This window comes from Numenius arquata, chromosome 19, assembly GCF_964106895.1.
Source record: "Numenius arquata chromosome 19, bNumArq3.hap1.1, whole genome shotgun sequence".
Taxonomy (NCBI): Eukaryota; Metazoa; Chordata; class Aves; order Charadriiformes; family Scolopacidae; genus Numenius; species Numenius arquata.
The window spans coordinates 6,107,378-6,134,514 of record NC_133594.1 but is presented as its reverse complement, the minus strand read 5'-3'; the positions used below and the strand labels follow the sequence as shown (position 1 = coordinate 6,134,514).

The following is a 27,137-nucleotide window of genomic DNA, read 5'->3' as shown; positions in this document are numbered from 1 at the left end:
AACACCACAGTGACCCTTATGTGTGTTGTACAGAGAAATACTGCCCAGATTCCACTGAGGGTCTTCAAGTGCTACTGGAATGTAAGATACCCCACAAGTGCCAGGAGTAACGACCAGACTCGTTTCTCTGATTTGTAACAAAAGATTTTTTGTGTTTGGGTCTTTTGCTGAACTAGAAACTCATGTCAGAACCCGAGCTCTATAACCACTCCGTGAGACGGCATCATTACTAGGGTGTCCCTCCCACACCCACTGAGCTGTTCTCAAAAACGCATGGGAACCCTGTCTCGTCTCTATCAGACTGATCAAACACAGAGGTTATTGTTGGGGAAAGACAAGAGAAGGGAAAACATGCACATTCTGTGAACAATAAACTTCATCTCATTTTAAAACAAGCAAGAAAAAAGTAGGGAAGTCCCACAGGTTGATGACTACATTCAGCATCCTCAACTACTCCTAACACTATACACATTTTTATCTTGGAAACATTAGTGTTAGGGTTTACTCAGCCATGGCAGCCCTGCTCTGGACACTCGTACATACACCACTCACCTTTCATCTCCTTCATTTGCAGCACAGTGATAAGAGCTGAGAACACTTTGGCTTTGGTTTTCTCCATCATCTGCTGATCTGCCTGTAGTACTCCCTCCAGGATCTGCGTCAAGGAGTTTATGATTTTATCCACAGAACCCAACTCGCTGACAACAAAAAGGGAGAGCTCTTCAGATTAGACAAGATCCCTCAATAAATATATTGGCTCGACTGAGCTGTGTGGATCATAATTTATATGATCCACACAAATAAAAGCAGTTCTTCCAAGTAACATTTAAGTCAGCACCTGGATCTCACTAAAGACACCGCACAGTACAGTGAGAATGCAGGACTACGACAAAAGCTTTTTGCTACACTTTTCACCAGCAAGCAAGAAGCCAAACCACGAATGTGTTACTGCAAGATATTTCAGCAACAACCATTGCCATGACGTTTGCCATCCTAAGAGAATTCTGTAAGGCTTCAGTTTCCTCCCCAAATCACTAAGGCAATCTCACTAGAGCAAAACACTTCACCATAATCTCCGAAGTTTTTATATTCAGCAAAATACCTACCTCTTCCACTGCTTGAGCAGGATCAGGAGGAGGGTACACAGCATAGACCCCAGCTGCAGGCAGGATACTGACATGGGAACTAGAAGCTAAGAAGAAATACTGCAAGAGTTACAGTTGCAATAGTCACATGCACGGACACAAGAAATCCCCCACCCAAGCACCACCACCAAATGACCAGGTTTGTTCTCCAGCAGCATTGAGGGAACCAGAGTCAGGACCCTCTGCAGGGTCGCCCAGCGATGACAAGAATAACACGTACAAAATAAAGATTTGTAAGAAGCTCATCATTTCAGGGAGAGAGACTTTGTTTCGGCCTGATTTCACAGGAACTAAAAACCTTAGGATGCCAAGCAGCTGCAGAAATTGAACTCCTCAGAGAACAAAAGAGATGAGCAATTGGGAAATTAAAGAACTGACAGGAAGCAGCACCTACCAAAACCTTGGTCCCATCCAGTACATCCAGGAACAACTGCTGATGAACTGCTGGATCAGTCAGATGCATTATATCCGCCTGAGGTCCACAAAGACAGATATCAATCAACAACAGCAAAAGATGCACCTTCTTAGCAGTCTGACATCAGTTTACTGTTTTAATTTCTTACGTTAAATTCACCAAATTTTACAGCTGCTGAGTGATGCAGTTTTCCAGAAATCACTGAAGTATTACATCAACAGCTGACAAGCAGTCAGCAACGACTAATTTCCCTAACGGTGCGTCGCTGCCTCACTTCACTCACTTCACTAATTCTGAATATCTCTTCAGAATTACTTAGAATTGCTACAAAAATTATTTACTACCCCCCTCCTTTGCTCAGACAGACAATATGCTCATTTTGATCAAACGGCAAAACACCACCTCTCATACCCTGCTCGTGCCAAATTGTAAGCACATATGCAAGAAAATTGAATGAAAAACCAGTGAATTCTTCATTATGGCTTAGCTGGCCCCGAGAAGTTGACATCGTATTCTTCAAAATGTTAGTTTCAAATTATCACAAAAGATAAGAGGTAGCTCTTACATGGCTGGTAGAGATTATCAGTAGCATCCGCCAGGCTGAGATCAGCATCTGATACTCTGTCATGGAGGCACAGCTGCTGCCCTCTGTCTCTGCCACGTGATACGCCAGTAACTTCACGTATTCTGACCAGTAGGCAAAGCGCTTTTTGGTGGAGAAATTCTTCAGCGTGTCTTTCAGGGACTGATCCAGCGAGCCCCTGACCAAACCAAGAAGAGAAGTTATCTTCATTTATTCTTTGGTCAGAAAATAATACTACTTCTGAGATTTGAGTAGGAAAGGAAGCACACAGCTCGCAAGTGAAGATTCCACATATTAGACCTGTGCAGGGAATCCCACTTTTTGCATCAAATGTGAAGGAAAAGCATGATCCCTGAAGAAAATCCATGATTATTTTTATTTTTTTTCTGCAGAGATTTTAGTTAATTATGAGTTTTCAGCATTAACGGGCAGTTATGTCCAGGAAAACAAAACGAGCAGGAGAAACTACTAAAATGTTATTCAGCAATCACTACAGTAGGTGTACTTAGCTTAGTTAAAAATTAGTTTTAATAAATACTGTATATTCTCATTCCAGGGTACAAGGAAAATACTAATACTAACATTCTCACCTACAGGCTGCAAAAACACTGTAACACCTCTTTCTGCCATTGGTGATTGCAAGAATCTCAAATGCACGTTTGTGATTTGTCTATAAAACACTGTTCCTCTCACATTATCACAGGATCCCATGTACTTTTTCCCTCAAAGCCTGCATGGTCTATCAAGATTTAACACACACAGTTTAGATAACTAAGAAGTATAGGGATGAAGGACAGACTACCAAAGACTCACTTGACAACATAGTAGATCTCCAAACAGATGATTTTCATGATTAAGGCACAGGTATCCAAGACACTGAGCTATAAAGAGAAAAAAAAAAAAAGCAAAATCTGAGCATCTAGCTCTGCAGGGTGAGTGGAATTCTGATTTATCCCTACCTATCCACTTCAGTGACTGATGCTCATTTCTCCCACGACAGCAATAGTTATGTCATTTGACCATGGACCGGTGACAATAAGGAAAGAATGCTGTGTTCAAAGCGACCCTGAGTGAGAGTACAGGACTTTCATAATGAAGAAGGAGAAAACTGCCACAGAAAGGAATAATAACAAGAACCTAATCCTTTCCTCTGTGATACTAGTCAGCCTGAGGTATGCCTAAAAAATAAGAGGAGAGTTTCTTCTGCCAAGCAGCACATGGAGTATAGTACAGATACACTACAGAGAGCATACCTTCCAAGGAGTGTTACCACAGACTCTAGGTAACACCTGTTTTTGTTTCATATGGGAATAAAGAGCAGAGAATTTCCAAAGACAGTTCATGGCTGTACAGTCTCTGCAAAGCCAGAAAGCATTCATCTCATCTCCTGCCTAAGTTTAAACAAGCAGAGGGAAGAGCCACGCACATCACTTGGAAACCTGTTCTGAGAAGTACATAACTACCTTCATTTTCTCTGGATGTAACTCACCTCTGACGATTCTGAAGGCAGAGGAAGGGTCCCAAAGAGGGGATTGGTTAAATTTTCCCAAAACTTTGGCCTAAGAGATATATACAGAAGCAAAATCAGTTATCTCCCCAACGCCACATGCCTAGCAGCATTTTGACTGTTCCAAATTTCACAGAAAATATACTTTGGTAAATACAAGCTTACGTAGCTTTTTACAAAAGAAACAAAACAAAACATATTTGTTTCTGAACATGGTCATAGAGGCTTCTCATCTTCTTTCCTCGAGAGACTAAGCTGAAAGCCCATACACTGCATATCCTTACCAGGGCACATAAAGAATAAGATATAAAAGTCCCTGAAAAGTCTGATGAACCAAAGAAAAAGCGTTTTGGAAAAAAGGAAGGAAAATGCATTGCGGAAAAACAACAACTCACTTTGTCCTCAGAACTAGCATGGCGCTATCTCGACGGTCCTGCCACAGAGCATGCAGGAAGGCAATGGCTGCACGATGCAAGAGGGGAGGGCACCAGTACCTCTCCTGTTGTTTGGAGTCTATCAGCTCTAAGACTACTTGGAGGCAACTCCACTCCCCTAAGCTGAATTCCTAAAGCAAAAGGAAATGAGAGACGTTACATTGCTACAGAACCACCATGTAGGCACCTATTAAAGCAGAATGTGCTTGATTCCACTTGAACAACACACAGACAAATAAATCTTGAATACATGATGCCATCATATATTTTGTATAAGACTACGAGGAATGTAGTCATAACACAGGAGAGAAAAATAGTATGTTTAGAGGAATAAAAAATGAGCTAAGCCAAGACTTAGTAAGACCAAGTGCCTTTAAAAGGTCTCAACGCAAGAAGACCTTGAACTGCAAAGCACCAGAGTGGGTGTTCCAGAAAATGGATATTGTCCGCTGTACCTCAATCTTCAGCTTTCCCACTGACTGCCCACTGGCAGAGTCAAGAGAGTGAGCCACAGGGATCTTTGGCCTGACAGAATAGATGTTCTTATTTTAACTCATTATCTGCCTTGAAACAGTGGGGAAGTTTCTCTTTGGTTACAGGGAAAAGTGGAACTGTGATAGCAGCACATCCACTAACCACAAGCACAAGCTGTATTTATCTTTACATTAAACACACCCGGTTACATGTAAGAACTATCAGATTTGAGAGACCAGTGCCGTAAGACTCCTATGAATGCTACAATAAAAGACTAGTGAGTCCACGGGCGAGTTACCTTTGACCCGTCACTGCCATCCTTCACTTCCAAGTTCAGGAACAGCTCAATGAGCCCAGGTTGTGTCTCCACCGCTACCGTGAGGAACTCCAGTATCATGACCTTAATACGCATGTCCTCAATCTTGCTCTGCAGGCGGGTGAGGAAGGCATCGCGGATGGCAGCAGCATCACTACCGAGGCAGGCGTAAACAGACATGGGAGCAACCTGCAACAGGAAAGAAACGTCAGAAGCAGGAATAACCAAACTCTACAGAACGCTCCTTCTCTGTATAAAAGGTGATTTGCATCGCATATTGAAACTCCAAAATATTTTATATTGAATCTATGAACACATGTGAGGGAACTCAAAAGTCAGTTGTTGTCATTAAGCAGGAAGAAACCTGCAAAGTGATCCAAATTTTCCTCTTTGGCAATTCCACTCTATCCCTCATCTACTTCTCAACCCCTTATTTCTCAAGGGTTATGACAAAACTAGAAAAGACAAAAACAGGTTTGGAATAACGTTTCTTGAAATAAGCAAACCCAGAGCTGGATTTATATGCTTTAATAAAACTGCAAACACATTCTCAGAAGTATAGTAGTCAAAAAGAGTAAGTCTAAAAGGCAAAGTTGAAAGCTCCCAATAAATACTTAAATAGGATTCTCTTCTCAGTAAGATGTAAAAGTTCCAGTTATGAAGGTGCTGTATTTAAGAGCAAGTTGCTCAAAGAAATGGAAAGAGATCAACTGGAGGTGCAAATACTTTGCAGGAAACACCCCACTCCTGTAAAGCCTCTCAGTGAGATGGTAAGTGACTTCCAACACAGAAGTTTATGTTCAAAAACTAAGGGCCCCTTTATGTGATTTTTAATGTGCTCTAACTTACACCTTTCAGTCCACACTGCCTTCAACTGACTTGCAATAAGCTCCCTGATATAAAAAAAGTCTGAAGAAATTATCTTGAAAGGATTTCAGTGGTGGAATCAGTCACACGGGGAGAAGCAAAGGAGCATGTGTGTGTCTCATCTCACCGTAGCCAGTCGTTTGAGCAATTGGATGGCCAGGCGCGGAAGTGCAGGGTCATGCTTGTGGTAGATGTATTTGGCCAAAACCGCAATAAGATTGTTTCCATGAGCACCTGGACAGAACACAATTAAAATCAAAGAGAAGAAACCACAACAAGATGCAACTATTTACCAAATACCGATTTCCATAGCAGAAGGTGAGAACCATGCCATTCTTCCAGAATAACAAGGCATGGGCCCAGCCAGAGGTGTTAACGGCAGCCGATTTACTGTAATATGTAATTAGACCCATCTCATCACAAAGCAGCAAACAATAAGCCATGTTTGCTTAATGCTTCAGAAGCTGTCCCAGAGGAGAAGAATGCCTTAGAGAGCAGAGAACAGGCCTTCTCCCATCACTAGAAACCACTTCTTGGTACCTTGAAATCTTAACTACTCTTTGTAATGAGACACGCACTGACTATTTGCAAATAACCAAAAAAAAAATACAGCTTCCCAGGCTGCCCCCTTGGAGAAATACGTACCATGCTGAGTAAGCGCCTGTTCTAATGGAGACACCACGCTGGAGGGGGGTTTCAACCGGATGACATTATTAGTAACCGAGAATGCCAGCTTAACTGTTTGGATCAGCAGTTGACCTTGGCCTTGTGACTCATCACTGTGATTCCAAAAAGAAACCAAAGTAAGTAACTGTGTTGACAGCCAACATTTATTACTTGCACAACATTCAAAGAGGAAATTCTGTACTCTGTCAGTCGGGGATTATAAGACATTTTTACTCAGACTGACATGTCAACACATACAAGCTGCTGAAATACAACCCCCCTCCAAATCCACAAAAAATATTGTCTACCCAGCTCCAAGTTTTCAACATCAAACAAAAAAGAAAAATTGCCTGACAGCCAATCGTCACTTTTTTTTTTTTTCCCCTTTTTGGGATACAGAGATTTAAAATGTGCTAAGACAAAGGGAGAAACATTTACAGAACGAATCTCTCAGAAATTATAGCGTACCAAAACTGGATGAAGAGATAAAACTGGTTCTAAGTCTGATATTTTCCTAAGATTTTCCTTATCAGATAAACGTTCTGAAGAGACATTGAAGCCAAAAAGGTTTCTCAAACAGAGGTTTGTCAAACAGGTCTCACTTTCTCCTTAAAAAGTTTTGATTCCCTTCCAGACTTATTTGGAAAGAAAAAACTGGCAGACTTTCTCAGGAACAACCTGCTAGCTAGTTTGGCTGGGTGTGTCAAGTAAGGTTGGCGAGTCAAAGAGAATAGAGGAAAGGAGAGAGATTCAACCACAGCCACAGCAAAAGATTCAAGCCTCGGTGAAAGCCGTATAAGGAAGTTAAGGTGCTCAACAGTGGAGACATCTTCAATATTTCCAGAGTACTTCAACCTGCTTTCAGAATCACCCTGAAAAGACTGATCATCCCCCTAGCGCTTCCAAAATTACAGTTCAAGCTTTATTACAATTTATTCATGAGCATAATTTCACTGGAACTCCGGTGTTACTTGAAGACACAGAACTTGTAACATTGGCTCTCATCGTGCTTCCAATTCACTCACTCAAACATATAAATTGCATTCAAGTGAATTTTTAATTAAAAAAAAAAATGTAACTGCTAGCAAATGTTAAACAATCGAACACATTTACACCCACCAGCATGCTCCAAATGTCATTTAGAAATAGAAAACTGAAACAACTGCATGAAATGGATACTGTGCAGCAAAGACTACATACAGATCTGGAACAAACAAGGCTTATTCCTCCAGACCATCCAAGGCAGCTGCCGTGGCAAGCTGCTGAGCTGATTCCCTCTTAAGTGCAATCAACTAAAGCTATGTTTCAAATATTACCATTTGCTTCTTTCCTCACACTACCAAAATGAACCACACCACTCACCTACTAGACTGGGAGGCCATTACCATATCAATAGTGTCCACACCAATTCCCATGATGTTAATGACAGCTTGTCCTGCTTCAGTGTTGGCCAGGCTGAAGATGCACAGGGACTGAAGGCTGGGGGCATTGCTGGGAGACACAAACACAGGACATCATCACTAGGAGCACTTGCAGGATTTTCCCACCTAACACTTAAAAAACTACCACAAAGTAACCTCTTAATTTCTACAATCCCCCTGACCCCTACTTTATTCTCCCTTCTACTTCCTTCTGAGCGGATGCACCAAATAGGAAAGTGGATGGCGGTCTGTCCCAGGAAATCTATTTACTGGTTTCTCTTTCTTCACCAGCTGTTCTAAAAAACAATGTCCCTAATCTTTTTCTACCCTTCGTGTAATCAGTAATACAGAAAAGAGCTAGAACCAGCACTGCACAACTATGCCAGTTCATTCCTAGTCATATACACTCAAAAACTGAAACAAAAAGATAGCAACCAGCCAGGCTAGGGCAGATCTGAAATCCACCACCTTTCTTACCTGCTGCGAGGATCCATTTCAGGGCATAAATTCAGTATGGCATGGATCAACTGCAGAATAAGGCATCCTGAAACAGAGATGAAATGGATTATTCAGTTTTCAGGAAGATGTATTGCCTAGTTCCTAATATTTTCAGACAAATCACAGCATCTAGCAATACATTCAAATCAAATTCCATATGGCTGTTAGAAAAGGTATGATAAAAAAAATTCACACATCCTGTCTGAGAAGATACATGATCCTTTTTATCCCCTCCTTCTCACCGCACCCCCAACATCCTTACCAATTTTCTCTCTCACTCCATGAGAGTTGTAACGCCATTTGTGATAATTTGGTAACATCTCCTTCAGGACAAACACAATGCAAGGCACAAGTCCTTGGCTCTGGGTGCTACCAAGTTGTCCCTGGGAGAAACAGAAATGTTATTGCTCCCCTTCTGATTAAAAGGGCAAGAAACCTTTTGCGAGAAGATATGCCGTATGTCTTTAAAGCGTGAGCAAACCATTGAACATGGGGACATAGATGTACATAGATCTACTTCTATTCTTTTGTAGATCAGATAAATCAAAACAGTTCTTTGAATAAATCAGACTACAGAGAAAGCACAAACAGTAGCACAGAAGGAAGCGTCAACCAATGATTACTCATAGAGACCCGTTTGTTTCACAGGGGTCTCAGACACGGCTGTTATTTCACGTTCCTATCGTAACAGCCTAGAGCTGCCTTCACATACAGATCATTCCAGAAGCACTCACCCGTACAAGAGTTGTGATCAGGTTCAGGAAGGAGACGGTAACACTGTACTCGCCTTGAGGCTGTTCTATGCTCATCAACAGGTTTCCATAGCCCCCAGCATTCATTCCCTCTGCACTGTGAAATGAGGAAGAGGGTTTGTTACATGAATAGCAGGATTCTGACATGAGTGAGAGCTGTCAGATGCAAAGATTTCACGCTGGCAAAAAGTTCTCAGGACAAGTTATGAATAGGTTAGGAAAAAAAACCACAAAGGGCTGGGGGATCAGCAGTACCTAATCATGTGATTCATACTGGACACTGGATTGGCAACAAATGGTAAGAACCCCGTATGGTGAAGGTCAGTCCAAACCTGCAAGAGAAGAAGTACAGATATTCTCTCTCATTCATGTATACACATCTACCAGTTCTCAAACCCAGCAAATACAGAAGGTCATTTCCTCACCTTGGCTGGCATCCGAGCAGCCAGTACTGTCAAACAATTGACACAAGAAGCAATAACATCCACAGGGGGGGAGATTACAGTTGTTAGCCTAAGAAAAAGAAATATTATTCATAAAAAGCACTGCCATCTGTGGTCTAGCCCACACACTGTTGTTTTGACAAAAAAAAAAGCTTCTCTCTCGCTGAAGTGCACAAGTAAAAATTACACACAAGTATACCCAAGCAGGTATACCCAACCCAAATACAGACATCAGAGTCTGCACTTTCAGTCTAGACTTGCCACCTCCCCCTCACACCTGAGTCAGATCAATTTAGTGCAAGAGGCAGAGCTGGCAAGACAGCAGACTGTCACAGCGAACGGTAATTATGCAGCAGAACATCAATTCCCAGGCAGTTAACACTGAGAGGAGAGTTAATAAGCACAACTGTTTTAACACCTGGAAGTTACTGCTCTATTATCTTTTATTCTTCTCTCATGTAAATATAGCTACCAATAAAAAAATGCCTTTAAATGGATACAATCGCACAACATTGAGGAAAGAAGTGGAAGAGGGGCCATCCTGCTACATCAAAGATGCAGCAGGATTAATGTGTGTAGCCAGAACAGTCTTGAGAACTGAACACCAGTCTCAGGGAGTTCAAGCACTGAGACACACTTCTTGCAAAGGTCTTGGCAAAACTATTAATTAGCCATTCTTCCAGCTCATTATATCTTCTCAGGTACCCCTGGTGTTAGTGACTTCATGCCGGTCATTGACTTACCTCTGCAGGAGCATGTAGATTCGTGACGTAATCGGCAGAAGGCAATCTGCTATCGATACATCAGTGCTGATGACTTTATGAACCAGATCAATTATTGGCTTGACCCTCTGGCAATGCTGAATCACATCTGGGTAAACAAAATTAACACGAGAATGCAAAATCATACTTAAGCAGTAATCCAATCTGGAACAACACACATTAATCTTACCACACATCCCCATGACCATTCCGCATACCAAAACACATTTATTTTATCTATCTCTACTTTTTCCTCATCTAAAATATATCTCATCTCACTACAAGCTCTTGGCCTTTTGCAGTGAAATTTACAATATTATAATAATTTAAAGAACAGGTTTCTTGGAAAGTATTCCATGCTCTTTCAAAAGTATTCAGAACTGTTCAATCCTACTATTAACCTCAAATTGATGCCGATTAACAATTATGTATTCTCTTTTATACTCCCAACCTATCTCACCTGCTGTCGATACAACATGGAGCAGCATCTCAATCTCGCAGGTAAACAGTGTCCAGCTGCTGTAGGAATACTCCCATCGTACCAAATAAGCCTGGTCATCCAGCATCACCTGGCCCACTGTTCCCTGAGGTATCCGCAGATTTGTTTGACCTAGTCCTAAAGATTGAAGAAGCACGTGAAATAAAATCACAAATTTACCCAAGAGTTAGAACCCAGATGAAGAACTGAATTCACCAAAGCATCTCAAGAAGAAAAGCTCAAATGCAGTTTCCTTACCAAGAGGATAGAGGAGCTTTGGAGCCTGTCTTCGCCAAAGTGTGCCATCTTCATGAGAGATCACATCAGGAGGTTTATGCTTGTACAGTTCGATATAGAAGGACATTTTATCCAGGAAACTGTATACCTGCATACAGAGAAAGCTTAAACAATACAGCCGAAGAGCCAGACCTTCTTAAAAGTTAATCAACCTGTCATTCCCAGGAATAGGCAAGTTTTCTTGACATGGACAACATCCTTCTAATACACCAACCCTACCAAAACATTATTAGATAGCCCACATGTCCAGACAAGTATCATCTAATGAATCAGGAACTTCTTATCAGTAAAGTACAACCTGAAAAATTAGTCAGTATCTTAATGTTCAGCCATTAGAGTTTAAACATTTCTAAAAGAACACTGACACAAAACAGTGTCCTGCAACAGCACAAGACTACAAAGGAGCCCTGTCCACTGTTCTTTAAGAAAAAGCTTAATGTCTGTTACATAAGATTGCAATGGAGATAAGCACATGTAATGAAAGAAAGAATCACACAGCGTTATCATGTAGCATGCTATTCCCATCTTAAAACATCTCCCAAACACCAAGAGAGACCCCCTACCTTTTTTGCAGTAGATTTATCAGATACAAGGGCTTGGAGCAGCTGAAGGAGAGGAGTAAGAAGATGGGGGAACATCCCACACACACTGTCCAGGATAATACCCAGACCCGCAGTAGGTTCCTGGTGGTGGAAAAAGAAAAAAAATATATTACTAAAAAGAAATGCTGAAGTATAGCACAAGGATACGATTCCTTTTTAAGTTGTACATTTAACATTAATCATGCACAAAAGTATCACTCCAGTCCTTGCACAGACTAAAGCATGAGGCAGTGTGCAAGTATAAGGCAGGAACCAAGACTATAATGCATTACATATCATCCTAATTCTGTGACAACAGAAAAAGAAGCACGATGCTTTTGCCAGCAGTTAGTTCAATCCTTGCAACCCCAGCCCTGGTGTAAACTATCACCTATATTAAAACTTGTTCCAGTATCCTTCAAGAGTAAAGCCAAGGCTGTACCTAAAAGGCAGGAAAGGGCAAAAATAAATCAAAGACAGATACAAACAAACACTAGCTCCTCAGACCCTCCTAGAAACCAACTAAATAAATACAATCATTCTGTTCCTTTCCTAAAAGGGGACGTTTTATCAGGTTTTAGTTACGAGCAAGGTAGGTCACAGAACTTGCCAATACACTCACCGTCTTCCAGAAGAGCTGAGGAATGCTGGAAGCTGCCAGAACTTCACATGCAGCATCAATTATATCCTTCAAAGGACGAGAGGACAGAGAAAATAAAAGTTACTTTACACAAGGTGACTTCATCCCAACCAAGTTCTGCCACATCTTTGGAATTTAAGTTTCCATGTCTACCAGCCAAGATGTAACTACTTCCTATAGTCACAACAGAAACACCCAACAGAACAAACCCAGAACACATAGCCAGCCTAAAGCCGTGTTCCTTACCATGACTGGACCGGCCAGGACAAATACATCTGCAAAGGGCTACATAACGTCTTCTCAAACTTGGAAATGGAGTATGTATTATTTCCATTGCTTTGGAAATAGCACATCAGCAATTAGTTTCAAATCCATAGGACTTCAAGTGCAAGATATGCTCTTTCACTATTAATCAGCCAGTTTGCAGAGGTGTTTACTAAGTTTGCATTGTGTAAATGCAGCAGGAAAACCAGCAAATCACTCTTTTAGATCTATCTAATTCACATAAGGTTTGCAGTCTCAAATGCAGGAATACAATTTAACAAATGCAATTAGCACCAGCTATGACAGGTTATTTTAAATTAGGTAACAGAAAATTAGGTAACAGACGCCTTGGATGCTTACCTGCTGATTGCCCAATGTATGTAGTTCCAGTGATGTCAGGACGAAGGAAAGAAGTCCATAAATACACATACAAGCTGTGCTGGCAGTACACTGGAAAGAAAGAATACACAAGGCCATTATAGGAAAGATGATGAATTACAGAACACACTGTAACTGTACTCAGTCCACTTTACAAACTGAGTAACTGCCTTTTCCATCCAGCCTTGCTGCAGTCAGCAGAGAGGCAGTTAAACAGGAAGCAGTCATTAGTTAAGCTCCACATTAACATCAAATATTTCACTGAAATGAGAATTTTTGCCACTACCATTACCATTAGAACTGCCTTCCAAACAACAAGAAAAGAAGCACTTAGTGTTCATAGAAATCAAAAGGATTTGCTTTCACTGGTTTCTGCCTACAAAGTAGTTTACTCTTGTACACAGTATTGTGTAATGAAACCATATACAAAGAATACGGCAGAGTTAAATCATCCAATACTCACGATCCACAATGTGAAGTACACTTACGGAGGCAAATCAATAAATGTGATTAAATGCAGTCTACTCTGACCAAGAGAGATGTAGTTCCTCAACTTACAAAAACTTTTTTTATTATTCTTTGGGCATATAAATCTGCTTCATTTCAACTTGATTTCTGATCTTCACTCAAAGAAGGTAAGATGCTAAAACACGCCTCACTGCATAGTCTGCTTAATATTAGACTTAGTTTGAAAGAACATTCATTGAAAATCATCCGCTTCCCATCATACCTTTACATCACCAGCAGTTAAAAACCTTTGAGAGCTTACATATACGATTGTAAGACACTCACATTCTTTCCCCCGCTGCTCAGCGATCGCAGCAGCTTTGTCAGATACTGGAAAACATTCAGCTGGATAGCAGTGCTGCCCATTCTCCTGATGATGTTTGCTGACTCCTCTGGGTTTATAGTGTGACGGAGCAGAGCCCAGGCCAAAAGCACCGGAGCATGATGTGAGACATCCCCTAACTGCAGCAGCTGATTGTCCATCTCCTGCACAGAGACAAGGCAAAAGCAAAATAGTTGAGATCTTCTGAAAGAAGTTCATACTCGGCAAGCATAGAACTGGTTGGGTCTTCTTGCTAACAGTCACCTTTCCCTTGCAGATAATTATTTCGGACATGCAATTGAATAAATCATATACCTTTGGTCTGGTTTTCTGCATGGTTTACTGACTATAGTTGGTCTAACCCCAGATGTTCTCTGTCCTAAAAGCACTGACACCAGAAATCTTTTCATTCATTCCCTTCTGGAAACTTCACAATGCCTATTTCTTTGTACACATCTTTCTTTAGAGAAAGGCCCAGGATAACCAAGGAAATATAAGGGAGAGAAGAATTAATTTCATTCTTATTTGCCTCAGAATGTTACGTGGATGCTAGCTCCTACACTTGGTCGACAAAGCCAAGGATCAGAAAATTGCAGACATAACCTTTAAACAACACTGCTTGGGTAATCACAGTAACTTCTGTGTTGTTAGACCTGACAAGGGGTTATTCTGCCAGTGCTCTACCTGGTGGATGCGCTCATTATTGGCTAACTTGTGCTCCTCCGTCCTGTCATCCAAAGCACGCTCATGGAGGGAGTCGATTTCCATGCCTTCCACCAGAATAAGAGCACTAAAGTAGCTGCAAGTAGGAAAAGAATGAAAACAAGTAGGTCGGAAACTTTATTTAAGAATTCAGGTTGTTTTTTTTTTTAATTATAAGTGGTCAAAAAACAACATTTAGTTTGCTTTTGTTCAGCTGTTCTTTGAAGCAATAAGAAATTACATGAAATTAACAGCAAGTAATCCAAATTTTGTCTTTAAATGCTAGTATATGACAGATTACAGTCTTCGTAACTCCCATTTCTGGTTGAACAGACAAACAAAGGTCACTGAAATTTGAAGGTAACTTTTCTACCTTTGTAACTCTCTGCCACAGGCAGGATTTTCATTCGCCCTGGCTGCAGCTCGAGTGATGTCCCATGCAGCAAAATGAAGACATTACTGTTATTTCTAAGCAGCCCCACAATAGCTCAAGTGGAGGCAAGACAGTTAACGACACGGGTCAGAGAGGGACCGCTAGCCTCCATGCAGGTACCAGCCACGCCACCTGCACAGGGCTGGGAAGATGCAATTTCACTTCACCACCAGACCATCTAAGGAGGAGTGACACAGTGTCTTCACTGCCATTCTTACCAGAGGCAAGATTATATAGTAGATTAAAGCTAGTATATGGATACCTCTCAACTTTGCAATCATACCTTCATTTTGCCACAAACCTCCAATGTGACCAGAAAAGCTATTTTGCCATCATCACAATAAGCTTAGCTTGAAATCTTGGTGATTTTAATAGGCAGCAGCAAGAATTAAACATGCTTTTTTCTTGAGGAAAACAATAGTTTTGCTCTGTACTCACTTCACAAATACACATGACACTTACCCAATACGATCCACCAGGTGATCCATGCTCTCGTCTACCAAATGTCTGTTGGTTTGTCTAGTGCCAAATCCCTGTTCTTTGAACATCTTTGCAAACGCCAGAAGCTCATCAGGTGCCATCTCAAAGTACGCATAGTAGAGGAAGATGACTTCCAGGAGCATGGACTGTTCACGGAGACATTGCACAAACCAACGGGAAACCTGACGTTCTGTCTGCACAAGGAAAAGTTCTACCATCACATGGCGAAGCCCACGGGTCAAAGCACTTAGAAACTGAGAAGTGTTGAAGCATTCAACAGCCTGTGTAGCCAGCGGTTTATATCAATAGCAAGGAAAGCCACTGCAAATACAGAGAGTGCTGGTGCAGAGACATTATGAATAACTACACTCAAATGGATCTGTTAGCCTAGGGCTGCCAATGGAGTCATTACAAGGAACAGTATGTTCCATGCAAATCTCTTTGTTTCTGAGCAAAAGTGTATTCTGTTAGAGAGAAAAGGAATTTTGGGTTTCTTTGACCAGGAGAAACATCCTTTTTAACTGCATCTGCACAGACTCATTTTCCAATACACTACATATTAGGAAAGACTTTATTAGTTTGATAAATAGTAGCAAGAAACAAAATACCATGAGATTTCCATGTGTTTCCCACGTAGGAGCTTCTGCTTTGTACAGTGCTTCAAACTGTTTCCGGTAATTGGGAACTAGTTCCTTGTCCAACTTTTCAACACACTGGAAGTATTGTGCCTGAAATAGACCAATATTGAACATCTCACATGCACACTCATGTGCCATGTACAATCACAAGAGGACAACTACTACACAACTTATATATTTAGCCTATTTCAATGACATCGCGGCCAGGAAAAGGTTCCTGTACTCACTGTGTAAGGGTGTCTCTCATCCTGAAAATAAGTGAGTAGATGGAGGACGCAGCGCAGAATGCAGATCCTCTCTTCATAGTAATAGTCAGCAAGCTGTGAATATATAGTGTCATTGAGATCAACCTGCTATAGCGTCCAACCCCTATATGCTTTCCTCTCCCATACACTGCCAAGGTCTTCAGCACAAGAACATACAGTGCTCAAACATTACTACAGATGGAGTTTCAACTAAGCAGTTTTTAAGTTATATGGGAAAAAAAAACAACCCACCCAACTTAATTAACTTTAGAGAACTCAATAAAACATGCCCATAGGGACATGTCTATAATTACACTGCTAAGTGAGAAAACTTGGAAGGCAAAAAGACAAATACAGGTGATCTCTCCTTCCTCATCCCTACTATCCTCTGTCAGGTATGATCATCAGTCTCTATTTCAGAGTTGTCACTTCAGACAATAACATATAAACCACGGAAAACACGGAAGTGTGCATCTGCCCAGCTAAATTCCCTGATATTAAGCCTAAAATTCCCTTTCTGTAGCAACTACTAACACTGTTCAAAACTTTAGGCACATCCCTCTGTTTCAGAAGCATCTTCTAAAATCTGTTCTTTATATGAAGGAATACTTCAATTATTCCAAGATTTTTTGGATCCATAGAAATAAAAGTTAATTGTCTGTCAACAGATCTTTTCAACAGAAAGTACAAATGGAAATTACTAACCTTCAGCATCAGAGCCTGACTCTGCCTTTCATCCTGAAGAACTGTCTGTAAGCAAAACACAACAAAATAAAGAATTATCTACTGCAGAAATACCTGTTGAAAAGAAAAACATACAAAAAAAGACCAAAATAAACAAAAGACAATTTTTCTTCCCATTTCTTTTGGAAAGACAGATTCCAAAAGTACAAAGCCGGTACTCATTTGTAACTATGTATTTGTTCTTCATCCCCACTCAGTCTCCCTCACAAATCTCTAGCTTTCCTGTACTGCTGCGACAGAGAGAGGAGCTGAGTCCCTGGAGAGAGATTCAAGCAGGAAGAGGTACTAGGAAGTTAGGCCTGAATATCTGCTATTACATTCCCTTAAAGTGGCACCTGAGCATTGTAGGTTCAGAAAAGAAAAGCTACAAAGCCACTTCCAAATTAGAACTCAGACTCGTATGTTACCATATGCATCAACAAACTACCGGTGTTAAGGAAAGATCTGGAGTAAAAAGAACATAAATGGGAGCTATGGACCTTCAGGGAGTCCCTTGTTCCTCTGTAATCCTCTTGAAGATAACACTGTAACAACTGCACACTCTGTTCTTCATCCAGACCCTGAAAAAAAAGAGAGGTGCTCTGAAATGAATAAAAGGCAACTGAATTCATTAAAGATGAAGATTCTCTCCAAATATTCAGGCAGCTCTTCTCCTCAAAACAAGTAACTTTCATAATATGCCAGAAGAATTTTTTTTTTCATCAGGCAGATGCTTGGTTTAGTCAGTACTTCTGCTTAGAGCAAAATACGTGAGCTTTGATGTCACTTAGATGTAGCCAGTTTAACTTCAGCAAATGAAATATAACAGTGATTTTAAAAGAGGCTACTGCCACCGGTCACTGAATTCCAGCTTCTGGCTTTAAGGAAGATAACCCTGCAGGTAAACTGACAGGATTTTCAAACGTGGCAACTGATCTAAGGGACATCGTTTTTTAGCTGAACAGTTTCAGATGTCTTGAAAGAACCCAAGAAAGAGCAAAACCGGGTGACTTTTGGAAAAGCAGGGCCCGTTGTAGCAAGAGGGGGTGTTAACCAGGGAAACCACAATACCTCAAGATCACTGATCACTTTTAAAAATTTACACCTAGAGCCCCAACATAGATTTCTAACATCCTTTAGACTATTTTGAACTGAAAAGAATTTAAGTTTGCATTCAACATCAAGAATTTTTCTTAAATAACAGAATCCCAATAACAATGCTTTCTAATTGCAGGGATAAAAAATAACCAGAATAGCACCTTTACTCACCAAAAACTTGCTCACCCTCAGACCCAACTCTTTTAGAGGAGCGGCTACATCTTTATCAGCTTTTATTTTTTCTGCGGAAGTCGTACTAAAGGAAAAAGAAATTTTAGTCATGAAAAATGCAGCAATCCAAAGGAATGAACTAAAGAGGCTTAATTTCAAAGTTTTCAGTTTAAGCAGAACATTTGCATTTTCTGCAATGGCCTTCCGATATTTCATACAATATTGTGTAGTCTTCCCACCAGACAAAATTTAACGTTGTTCACAATTATTACTATAATAAATGCAATTACTACTATAATAAATATTACTATAATAAATTCATTCCACCTTCTCCAATGAGGGAATCTGCATTATCTTTCTGAGATGACCTGAGTGTCAAGAGGAATCACTTCTCCACAGGCTGCACACCTGCACACGATCGCTGAGCTCAGCAGAGGCAAAGGTTAAGAGCTACCTAATGTAAGTAATGACAGCAGAAACTGCTGTTACTTCTTTCTAGTCTGTATCTCACGCCCCAAAATGTTATGTGGATTAAGTACTTTCTCTTACTATTCCTCTTTTGAAATCTCCAGTCATGCAAGAGAGTAAAAATCTATATTTATGTAATCGGAGAGAAATATTCAACATGCTCCTCTGCTTACTAGGAGACCCCATTTTAGTGGTTAATTTCTAAAATCAGGCAATTACTATACCTGGGCGGTTTATAGTATGAAAGTCCCTCTAACAATCTCTGCCAGTGCTTGTTCAATTCTGCCGCGATCTGCGCCTAAAAAAAGAACCAAATGCTACTGAACAGATTCCTCAGCATACACTGCTGAGTATCAGATTTGCTAAATTTAAGTGAAGCAAAGAAATTCCACCACCACAAAGAGACACAAGACAAGCATCTGTGATTCAGACTGATTCAAGGTGCATATTGTATGAGAAAGCTCGCTGCCTCGCCTAATCACAGGAAGGGAGAGGAAAAAGGAGGCAACGGACTAGGTTCAGAAACATTTGGATTTCCAACCTCTGGGCAAATTCTTGAAAGCACGGGCTCCGTCCCAGAAAATAAGGAAGCGGGCTGTACCACTCATGAATACCCCAGGCCAGCCAGTCTAGAAAGTAGCACTTGTGTCCGCTCCAGAAAGGGAACCACCTTTTCACACACACCCTTCCAGGTAGTTCATGAAGCAGCTACAAACAAGGAGTGGAAGAATGAACAAGTAGCGGAGACAAAGGAACAAAAATCGCACCGAGGAAGAGGGAAAAGCAGCAAAACATATTTTCACTAATACTCAAACAGATGTACAAATGATATATCTGGCCATGGAGTCCATTCAGTGATGGGCAAACCTCCTTAGCGAGACATGGACTTACTGGTTCTCTTAAAGCTGATCTGCCCAGAAGAATTGTCCACAATTCTCTGCTGCTCCTGTATACGAAAGAAAAAGGTGGAGAGTATTTTAATGCTGAACACCATTTCAGGCTTCCATTTAGCTTACACCATTTCAAACCTGTAGTTAACTCTGAGCAGATCACACTGCAGCATAAGAAAACTGATTTAAGGAACATTAGTTTTTAGCTGACCAGTTTCAGATGTCCTGGAAAATCAAGGAAAGACCCAAAAAGGGTGACAACCAATACAGCAAGACTTGCAAACTCATATCAAAGAAATATCACATTTATATCGGTTTATTAGCTCAATTTTGTTTTGCTAATTGGACGTTTGAGGTTAGTAAAAAAAGAAACCTAATGGAAATATAGAGCAATATTTTATTTAGTTACATTCAATGCTCTCCACCAAATTCTTCCATAATAATTTCATCCTTCACTCTAAGTAGAACATAAAACTGGATGAAGTGAAAAATTCCAACACCTTCACATCAGGTAGAATGATTTGCCACAGATCTTCAGAATATTTACCCTTGGCTTCCTGTTTCTACCTGAGAACTCTGCAGAAATACCAATTTGCACTATAAGGTATTACAGATCAAACCCTGACCCTGGCATACGCATCCAGAAAAACGAGTCTCCCTACAACAGCTCTGAAAAAGCACGTTTGCCAAAAAGAGTATTTCAGGAACTTAAACAAATGCTGATTTGACAGCAGCGTAATACAAATCAGGAGTTAAACACCGCAGCTCCCCACGCAAAGACTGTCTACAAAAGCGAGAACACTCATTGACTTATTTTTAGAATAGCACCATCAAAATAACTCACTATAGCAGTGAAAGTCATCTGTAACTTCTGACACATGGTGCCACTTAAAAGGTAAGACCTATTATTTCCAGTACACCTACCAACATAATTTATACCTGCTAATTCCTCGATAGTTAGGTGCACTTCCCTGTGTATACGCTAACGAACCTCCCCACAGCTGGGTTGGCAGCCAGCTGTGGGTGCCACCTCTCTGGCCCACACAGAGCACCGAAACGGCACAGAATTTTACCAAGAAAATAATCATTTTGTAGAACTGAGCACCAGCCTCACAGAAACAACCCTGCTCCTTTTCATTCCCTCCCAACCTCCTCTGGGAATAAACCAGACGGCAGTGTGTTGCCAGTTCATTAAACAGACTCCAAGACAGTTAAGGGAGGAAAGCTCTCTTCATGTGATCCTATGTAACAGTGGTGTTCTTGTCCCCATTAAAGCATAAAGATATTAAGGTAATAAAAATTAGACATCTAGCAACATTCCAGAGCCTAAAAAGTCAAAAAACGTGCTCAGCACAAATGAAGGCACTGATCTGAAGCGATCACAGAACGGGGGATTCACTGAGCAGCTTCCTTTACACATCTCCCACACCTCTATTCTGATTTTCACATTTGCAAAGAGTTGCCCAAAAGGTGAAAAAACCACCCCGCGAACGCTCTGCTCCTCAGGAGAGCAGCCGCGGGCCTCGGCCGGCGCTCTGGCAGACGCCGCCGACATGTCGGGCGCCAAGTCGCCAGTTCAGCCTCGCAAAAGCACAAGCTTTTCGATAGTTCTAGCATCTCAGCCTTTACAATACGGCATAATAAATGCAAAAAAACCCAAACCAAAACAAAAAAAACCCACCGAAAAGCCACTAACACCGGCATTCGGCCGCCCGGGGAGGTCCCCGCCAGGCGCCTCAGAGAGCGAGGGGGCGGAGCCTCGCCGCGCGCGCGGGGGGCGGGGCCAGGCCGGCGCGGGCCCCGCTGCCGTTAACCCTCCCTCCGCCGGCGCTGCCCCCCCCCCCCACCGGGCCCGCCTTCGCCCCCCCGCCCCGCGGAGGGGGGCCCGCAGGCAGCGAGAGACGGGGCCTCCCCCGCCTCCCCCCCCTCAGCCCCCACCGGAGCCGCCGCCGCCGCCGCGTCCCCGCACCTCGCGCACAGCCCGCCCGCCGCCATCTTCGCTCCCCTCTCACGTGACCCGCCGCGCGGAGTCCTCCCCGGCGCCGGCGTCACGTGGTGGGGGTGCCGCCGCTCCGCCTCCGGCCCGCTCCCTCCGGTGGGTTGGGGTCATGTGACCGGCGGCAGCGCCAAGATGGCGGCGTCCTGTGAGGTGGGTCCGCGCTCGGCTCCCGAGGCGGGCGGTCGGGGAGGGCCGCGGCCCCTCGGTGGGACCCGGGGCTCACCCGGGTAGAGCCTGGGTCCTGCGGCTGAGGGGGGAAAGGAGGTGTATGGCGGCGCGGAAGGACGGGGCGAGGGGAGCCCGCAGCGCTGCGGAGGACACCGGGAAGAGAGGGAGGGGGCAGGTGCTGCAGCGAGACGAGAGCTGCCGGGCCTTTGGGATCACGTCGGTGGGAAGCGGCCCCATCCGGAGCGGCCGGGATGACGATCACGAAAGGAGCAGAGAACCGGGGGCGGTGGGGTCCCGTTCGGTGGGAGCGCTGGGGAGCTTCGCGTTACCCGAAGGAAGGCGTGGGAGAAGGGAGTTGCAGCAGGCACGAGAAAGTGAAATAATTCAGCAGTGAAATACATCCTGTTGCAGATTCGCAGGGCAGCGGCTTTCCAAGCGGCTGCGTTACAGCAGGAGACCGGCGTTTCCCTCCTTGTCTTACAGCCCGGCTGGCAGGCTGCCTGCTGGGGGAGGGAGCGTGTCATGTGTCGCTATGGATGCGAGAGCTGGGTTGCAACCTTAACGTTGCCAGACTGAGTGGGAGGTCTTTGTCAGTCCTTGACTGGCGTGTGGCATTTACCCTGCCTCTTCTCAAATAAGCCGTAAGCTTCCCCCTCCCCTGTACCCAGAAACAGCAAGGAGCAGGACCCCAAAACCATTATTGGTTTTAGGTAGATATTGCCCGTGTCAGTTCTGGTTTATTGACTATGATTAATTCTTCTGTTCTGTTTAAAAATGAATTGTGATGGCAAAAAAGATTACACTTGGCCTGATCTAGCTGTGTAGCAACAGTAAATGTAATGAAGTTGTTTGGCAATTAAGTATTTCAGTCTATACGAATAAGGATGCCAAAAAGCAATTTATTAATAATTAAGAGTTTTCAGTACAAAGTCATAAATAAATAAATGCTCCAGACCCACAGTGCAAGGGAGCCTGACAGTACAAACTTTAATATTTATCCAGTAATATTACTACTGAGATCTCTGTCAGCGTTATAATCTGGTGATGCTGTTCAACACTGGATAGAAACCCAAAGCAGAACTTTAAATAAACTTCTACGCTTCCATGAGGGAGCTAATGTAGATGTCGGTAATGAGACTGGAGGTTAAGAATTTATTAAGAGTTTACTGCTAATCAGCCTAAGGGTGGGCCAGAAAGGATGAGGCAATGCAAAGTTTCAGCTGGAGATACCATATCCGTCAGGGATACCTACAACTGCATCAGCCGTTCTATTGCCAGCAAATACAGAAACTGATACCTTCAAAGAGCTCAGAAGAGATGCCGGTACAAGGGCATTGGTTTACGTATGGCTGAGACATAATATCAGATTAGGGATAAGAAGAAGTAAAGGTTGCCAGAAAGCAATAAATGCTGGTGAGAATTTCATAACGTGAATGCCCACAATACTTTGTAGAAGAGAAGGCGTGATTTAACCTAATGGAGTCCTCATGAGCACTGCTGCTTATCTCAGCTATTTAACTTATAGTCCAAAAGTTTAGTTCGTGATATAGCTGTAATTGGCTGCGAGCCTTGATTCAGAGAGGGTGAGGTGCTGTAAGTGCAGTAAGCGTTAGTAAGACAAGGGAGTGAGGGGTTATAGAAAACAATGCCAGCTTTAGGTCACGATCAAGAATGTCTTGCAATGTTTACTTACTCTTGAAGAATTCGAGTGCATACCAGAGGTTAAACAAATCACTTATAAAGTAATACATAAGAACCACAGAAGAAATTAGGTTCTAAAATTACCTTTAAACTTTTCTATTAACCGTATTTCAAATTCACACCATCACAACGAAGCCTTCTGGGAATATTTACAGCTTGTTTGCTTCCCATTTCAATTCAAAGATGCTGCAACAGCAAATATTTAAAACTGTATCTGAACACCCCAGTATTCAGTGGTTCATTTCTGTCACCGCAGGCTGACTCCTGTGATCCTCTGAGGGGGATCACAGTTTTGGCTGATGCATTACCTCACTGGCTTTGGGGTTTTTTTATTCACCTGTGTGTTGATATTAACAATTGGCACATAATTATCAGTTTAAATTGAGCTTAAGGAAAAAACAGCTGTGTCGAAGCTTTAGATTTTCTAGTAGTTGCTTTAATTGTTTGTTGTTTGGTTGGGTTTTTTTTAATAGGAATTGCAGTAGCATGAAAGGGACTTCTTCCTAATGGACAACTGTTGAGCACATTGGGACTCCTGAGAAAGATTTCAAAAGCTGGAGCCACGTCGGAGTGAAAACATGTTAAACAAGCCAGTGCTGGTGGAATCCCTGATCGTGTTCATCATCGTCCTCTTTGTGCACGCAGTGGTGTGGGACCGCTATTCCTGGTGCGCCATCGCTCTCGCCGTCCAGGCTTTTTATGCCCAATTCAAATGGGACCGCCTGCTCCAGCTGGGGGGGGCTGTGTTCCAGTTCCGTACGGCAGCGAACAGTGGCCTTCTGCCGGCTAGCATGGTCATCCCCTTGCTGGGGATAGTGATGAAGGAGAGGTGCAAGTCTGCTGGCATCGTGTACTTCGAACGTTTTGGCATAGTTGTAGCTTCCACGGGCATGCTGGTCGCTCTCTTTCTGTCTGTAATAGCGGTTGGCATCACAAAACCTGTGCCAACCAACACTTGCATCCTTACTGGTATTGCTGGCAGTATAATTATCTATACCATGAAGCACTCCCTGACTGTTTCTGAAGTGATAGAGGTCCTAGAAGTGCTGCTAATTTTTGTCTACCTCAGTATGATCTTGCTGTATTTGTTGCCACGATGTTTTACTCCCGGAGAAGCTTTGCTAGTTCTCGGAGGTATAAGTTTTGTTCTCAATCAGCTCATTAAACGCTCACTGAATGTAATCGAGGGCAGAGGTGATCCCATAGACTTTTTCCTTCTGGTAGCAGTTGTTGGAGTTATTCTTCTTGGGCTTTTTTTCACTGTGCTCTTCATTTTCATGGATTCGGGTACGTGGATCTCCTCCATGTTCTTCCACATGATGACAGCAGTGCTAGGCTTAGGGGTCATCATGCCTTGGCTTTACCGACTGATCCAGAGGAACCCTTTGTTCTGGCTACTCCAGTTTCTCTTTCAGACACAGACAAGACTTTACCTTCTTGTATATTGGACCTTTCTGGCTGCTTCAGCATGCGGCATAGTTCTCTACCAGAATGCTAAGAGATCATCTGAATCTAAAAAACACCAGGCCTCAACTATAACCAGGAAATATTTCCATTTCATTGTTGTAGCTACTTACGTTCCTGGACTAATCTATGACCGCCAGCTTCTCTACGTTGCTGCAGTACTGTGTCTGGCAGTGTTTATCTTCTTAGAGTATATTCGGTACTTCAGGATCAAACCGTTTGGGCAAACCCTTAGGCATTTGCTGTCTCTCTTCTTGGATGAAAGAGACAGCGGACCTCTAATCTTGACCCATATTTATCTCCTCCTTGGCATGTCCCTCCCAGTATGGTTGTTCCCCAGATCTTGTGCTCCTAAAGGTACCTTGCCTGGGGCAGGAGCACTGGTCCCCTACTCTGGGGTCCTGGCAGTAGGGGTAGGAGACACTATTGCCTCCGTTTTCGGTAGTACAATGGGGGAAATCAAATGGCCAGGAACAAAGAAGACCTTTGAAGGGACGATGACAGCTATTTTCGCTCAGATCATTGCTGTGGCTCTTATTCTGATCTTTGACAGCAGCGTGAATCTGAACTCCAGCTACGCCTGGATTCTGGCATCTGTGAGTTTAGTTTCTCTTTTGGAAGCTTATACTACCCAAATTGATAATCTGCTGTTGCCTCTCTACCTCCAGATAATGTTTATGGCTTAGAAGCATTTCTAGGAGCAGAGGTTTCTCCTTTTCTAGAAAGAAGTGGTAGTAGAATTTGCACTGTAATGAGAGCTCAAAGCTGATCTAAACACTGCTTTTGGTACAGCAGTTAAAACTGTTAGAAATGAAAAAACCTATTTAAAATAAAGGGTTTGTTTGGTCTTAGTTTTTTTTCCCCGTTTAAAACAGCATGAGTTGATTTATGTTCTCACAAGAACACAAATGTGACTGGTTAATTGGATTATTAAACACAAATGCTATTTTTCTGTCTCCTCTGGGTGCTCAGAGGCAAAGGAGGTAGAAGAAGAGGTAAGTCAATGAGAGAAAAAAAAAAATAAGCAAACCTCTTGGGATTATGCCACCTCTGTATTGCATCAGAGCCAAAACTCGTTTTACTGTCCTGAGCCCTGCCACCTTGAATTACTGCGTATGCAAACTCCTCATTTCTGTATAAGCACCATTTAAAGCATGTTTTATAATGAGTGACCACCATCCACACAAAGTGACTACGACTGTCCCAATGTATCCAGTCACCGTCAACAAGAGCCGTACTAATGCACTGCGATGTACGAACACGATTTCAAATTCAGCAGCTGTAATACCTAAATTTATCTGGGGCAGATGCAGGAGGTTCGAGAACGTAAGAGACTGTTTATTCCAAACAGTACTAGGCAAGAGGGTTGCAGTTTTAGCCCTAAAGGTTTATGCAACAAGAAGAATGTTTATCTTTTTCAAGATTTTAATCTCTAAATTCATTTGGAATAACATTCAATAAAGGAAAAAAAAACTAAGCAAAGTCACAGAAAAACCTAATTACACAGTAATCATGAAAGCAGAAAAATCTGTTAAAGTCAATAAACTACTTTAATACTGTTGCGCTTTTCTCCTTTTCACATTTTTTCAGGTAGATATTTAATCAAATAATTTATTAAAATGCGTCCATCAACCAATTGAGTAAAACCATTCAATTCTGTCCATTTAATTAAAATTATAACTACCATTTTATAGCCAAAAACCCCACCTAATTTTTATGTACTAAACACTTCTGTATTGACAGTCTCACCAGTTTGCCAAGCGTCCATGAGAACAAGACACATTAACACACGTCCTCCCCGCCTCTCCCCTTCCCCTGAGAAGGGTCCGAGAACATTTGCATCCCAGGATTCTTGTTTGCAGGATGAAGGGAATTTCTGACACTTCTTTTACTCATTTTAGGAACAGTTTTGTGCTAATCTAAGGTACCTCACACAATACTGTCCCACAGTCCCAGCCCTGAGGCTGTGTCTTAGGAGTGAGAATAAGACCGGGGGTGGAGTGAAACTGGTGCTCTGGGCCAGCAAAATTGGCCCCAGAATCTAATACTATGTTTATCCCCACAACAAGCCAGGACTCGACTGGCCGAGAGGCAGCGTTGCCCAATTTACCCCTCTTGCCTGGGCAAGGCTCCTGAGATTTGATATTGCTTTTCCTGAGGATGTCAAAATTGTCCAGAGTTGGTTTTGGTTAATTACGCAATAAATCG

General features: G+C 42.4%; 2 protein-coding genes across 2 annotated transcripts in view; one reads left to right on the top strand and one right to left on the bottom strand.

Moving 5' to 3' along the window:
• NUP188 (nucleoporin 188) overlaps positions 1 to 21,605 on the bottom strand; it is a 29,083-nt gene extending 7,478 nt beyond the window's left edge. The window contains exons 1-33 of the mRNA XM_074161108.1: positions 21,567 to 21,605; positions 19,599 to 19,653; positions 18,932 to 19,005; positions 18,240 to 18,324; positions 17,471 to 17,551; positions 16,953 to 16,997; positions 16,230 to 16,322; positions 15,973 to 16,092; positions 15,347 to 15,558; positions 14,434 to 14,548; positions 13,713 to 13,913; positions 12,903 to 12,992; positions 12,261 to 12,326; positions 11,621 to 11,740; positions 11,019 to 11,145; positions 10,743 to 10,898; positions 10,265 to 10,391; positions 9,504 to 9,591; positions 9,334 to 9,410; positions 9,061 to 9,175; positions 8,589 to 8,709; positions 8,306 to 8,372; positions 7,770 to 7,898; positions 6,387 to 6,520; positions 5,869 to 5,975; positions 4,857 to 5,063; positions 4,046 to 4,215; positions 3,633 to 3,702; positions 2,957 to 3,024; positions 2,126 to 2,321; positions 1,540 to 1,617; positions 1,107 to 1,192; positions 553 to 698 (exon numbers count right to left, since the gene is read on the bottom strand). Of these exons, the coding sequence (XP_074017209.1) occupies positions 553 to 698; positions 1,107 to 1,192; positions 1,540 to 1,617; positions 2,126 to 2,321; positions 2,957 to 3,024; positions 3,633 to 3,702; positions 4,046 to 4,215; positions 4,857 to 5,063; positions 5,869 to 5,975; positions 6,387 to 6,520; positions 7,770 to 7,898; positions 8,306 to 8,372; positions 8,589 to 8,709; positions 9,061 to 9,175; positions 9,334 to 9,410; positions 9,504 to 9,591; positions 10,265 to 10,391; positions 10,743 to 10,898; positions 11,019 to 11,145; positions 11,621 to 11,740; positions 12,261 to 12,326; positions 12,903 to 12,992; positions 13,713 to 13,913; positions 14,434 to 14,548; positions 15,347 to 15,558; positions 15,973 to 16,092; positions 16,230 to 16,322; positions 16,953 to 16,997; positions 17,471 to 17,551; positions 18,240 to 18,324; positions 18,932 to 19,005; positions 19,599 to 19,653; positions 21,567 to 21,592 (3,652 nt within the window). The 5' untranslated portion in view covers positions 21,593 to 21,605. The remainder of the gene's footprint in view (positions 1 to 552; positions 699 to 1,106; positions 1,193 to 1,539; positions 1,618 to 2,125; positions 2,322 to 2,956; positions 3,025 to 3,632; positions 3,703 to 4,045; positions 4,216 to 4,856; positions 5,064 to 5,868; positions 5,976 to 6,386; positions 6,521 to 7,769; positions 7,899 to 8,305; positions 8,373 to 8,588; positions 8,710 to 9,060; positions 9,176 to 9,333; positions 9,411 to 9,503; positions 9,592 to 10,264; positions 10,392 to 10,742; positions 10,899 to 11,018; positions 11,146 to 11,620; positions 11,741 to 12,260; positions 12,327 to 12,902; positions 12,993 to 13,712; positions 13,914 to 14,433; positions 14,549 to 15,346; positions 15,559 to 15,972; positions 16,093 to 16,229; positions 16,323 to 16,952; positions 16,998 to 17,470; positions 17,552 to 18,239; positions 18,325 to 18,931; positions 19,006 to 19,598; positions 19,654 to 21,566) is intronic.
• A 114-nt stretch (positions 21,606 to 21,719) lies between these two features.
• On the top strand, positions 21,720 to 26,490 carry DOLK (dolichol kinase). The gene is made up of 2 exons (XM_074161289.1): positions 21,720 to 21,746; positions 23,939 to 26,490. Exon 2 carries the CDS (start codon positions 24,044 to 24,046, stop codon positions 25,613 to 25,615), a length of 1,572 nt encoding a protein of 523 aa, XP_074017390.1. The 5' UTR covers positions 21,720 to 21,746; positions 23,939 to 24,043; the 3' UTR covers positions 25,616 to 26,490.
• The last annotated feature ends 647 nt before the right edge of the window (positions 26,491 to 27,137 follow it).

Bases quoted from the DNA above. Each gene is read 5' to 3' on its own strand.
- DOLK (XM_074161289.1), top strand. From the start codon at position 24,044: ATGTTAAACAAGCCAGTGCTGGTGGAATCCCTGATCGTGTTCATCATC.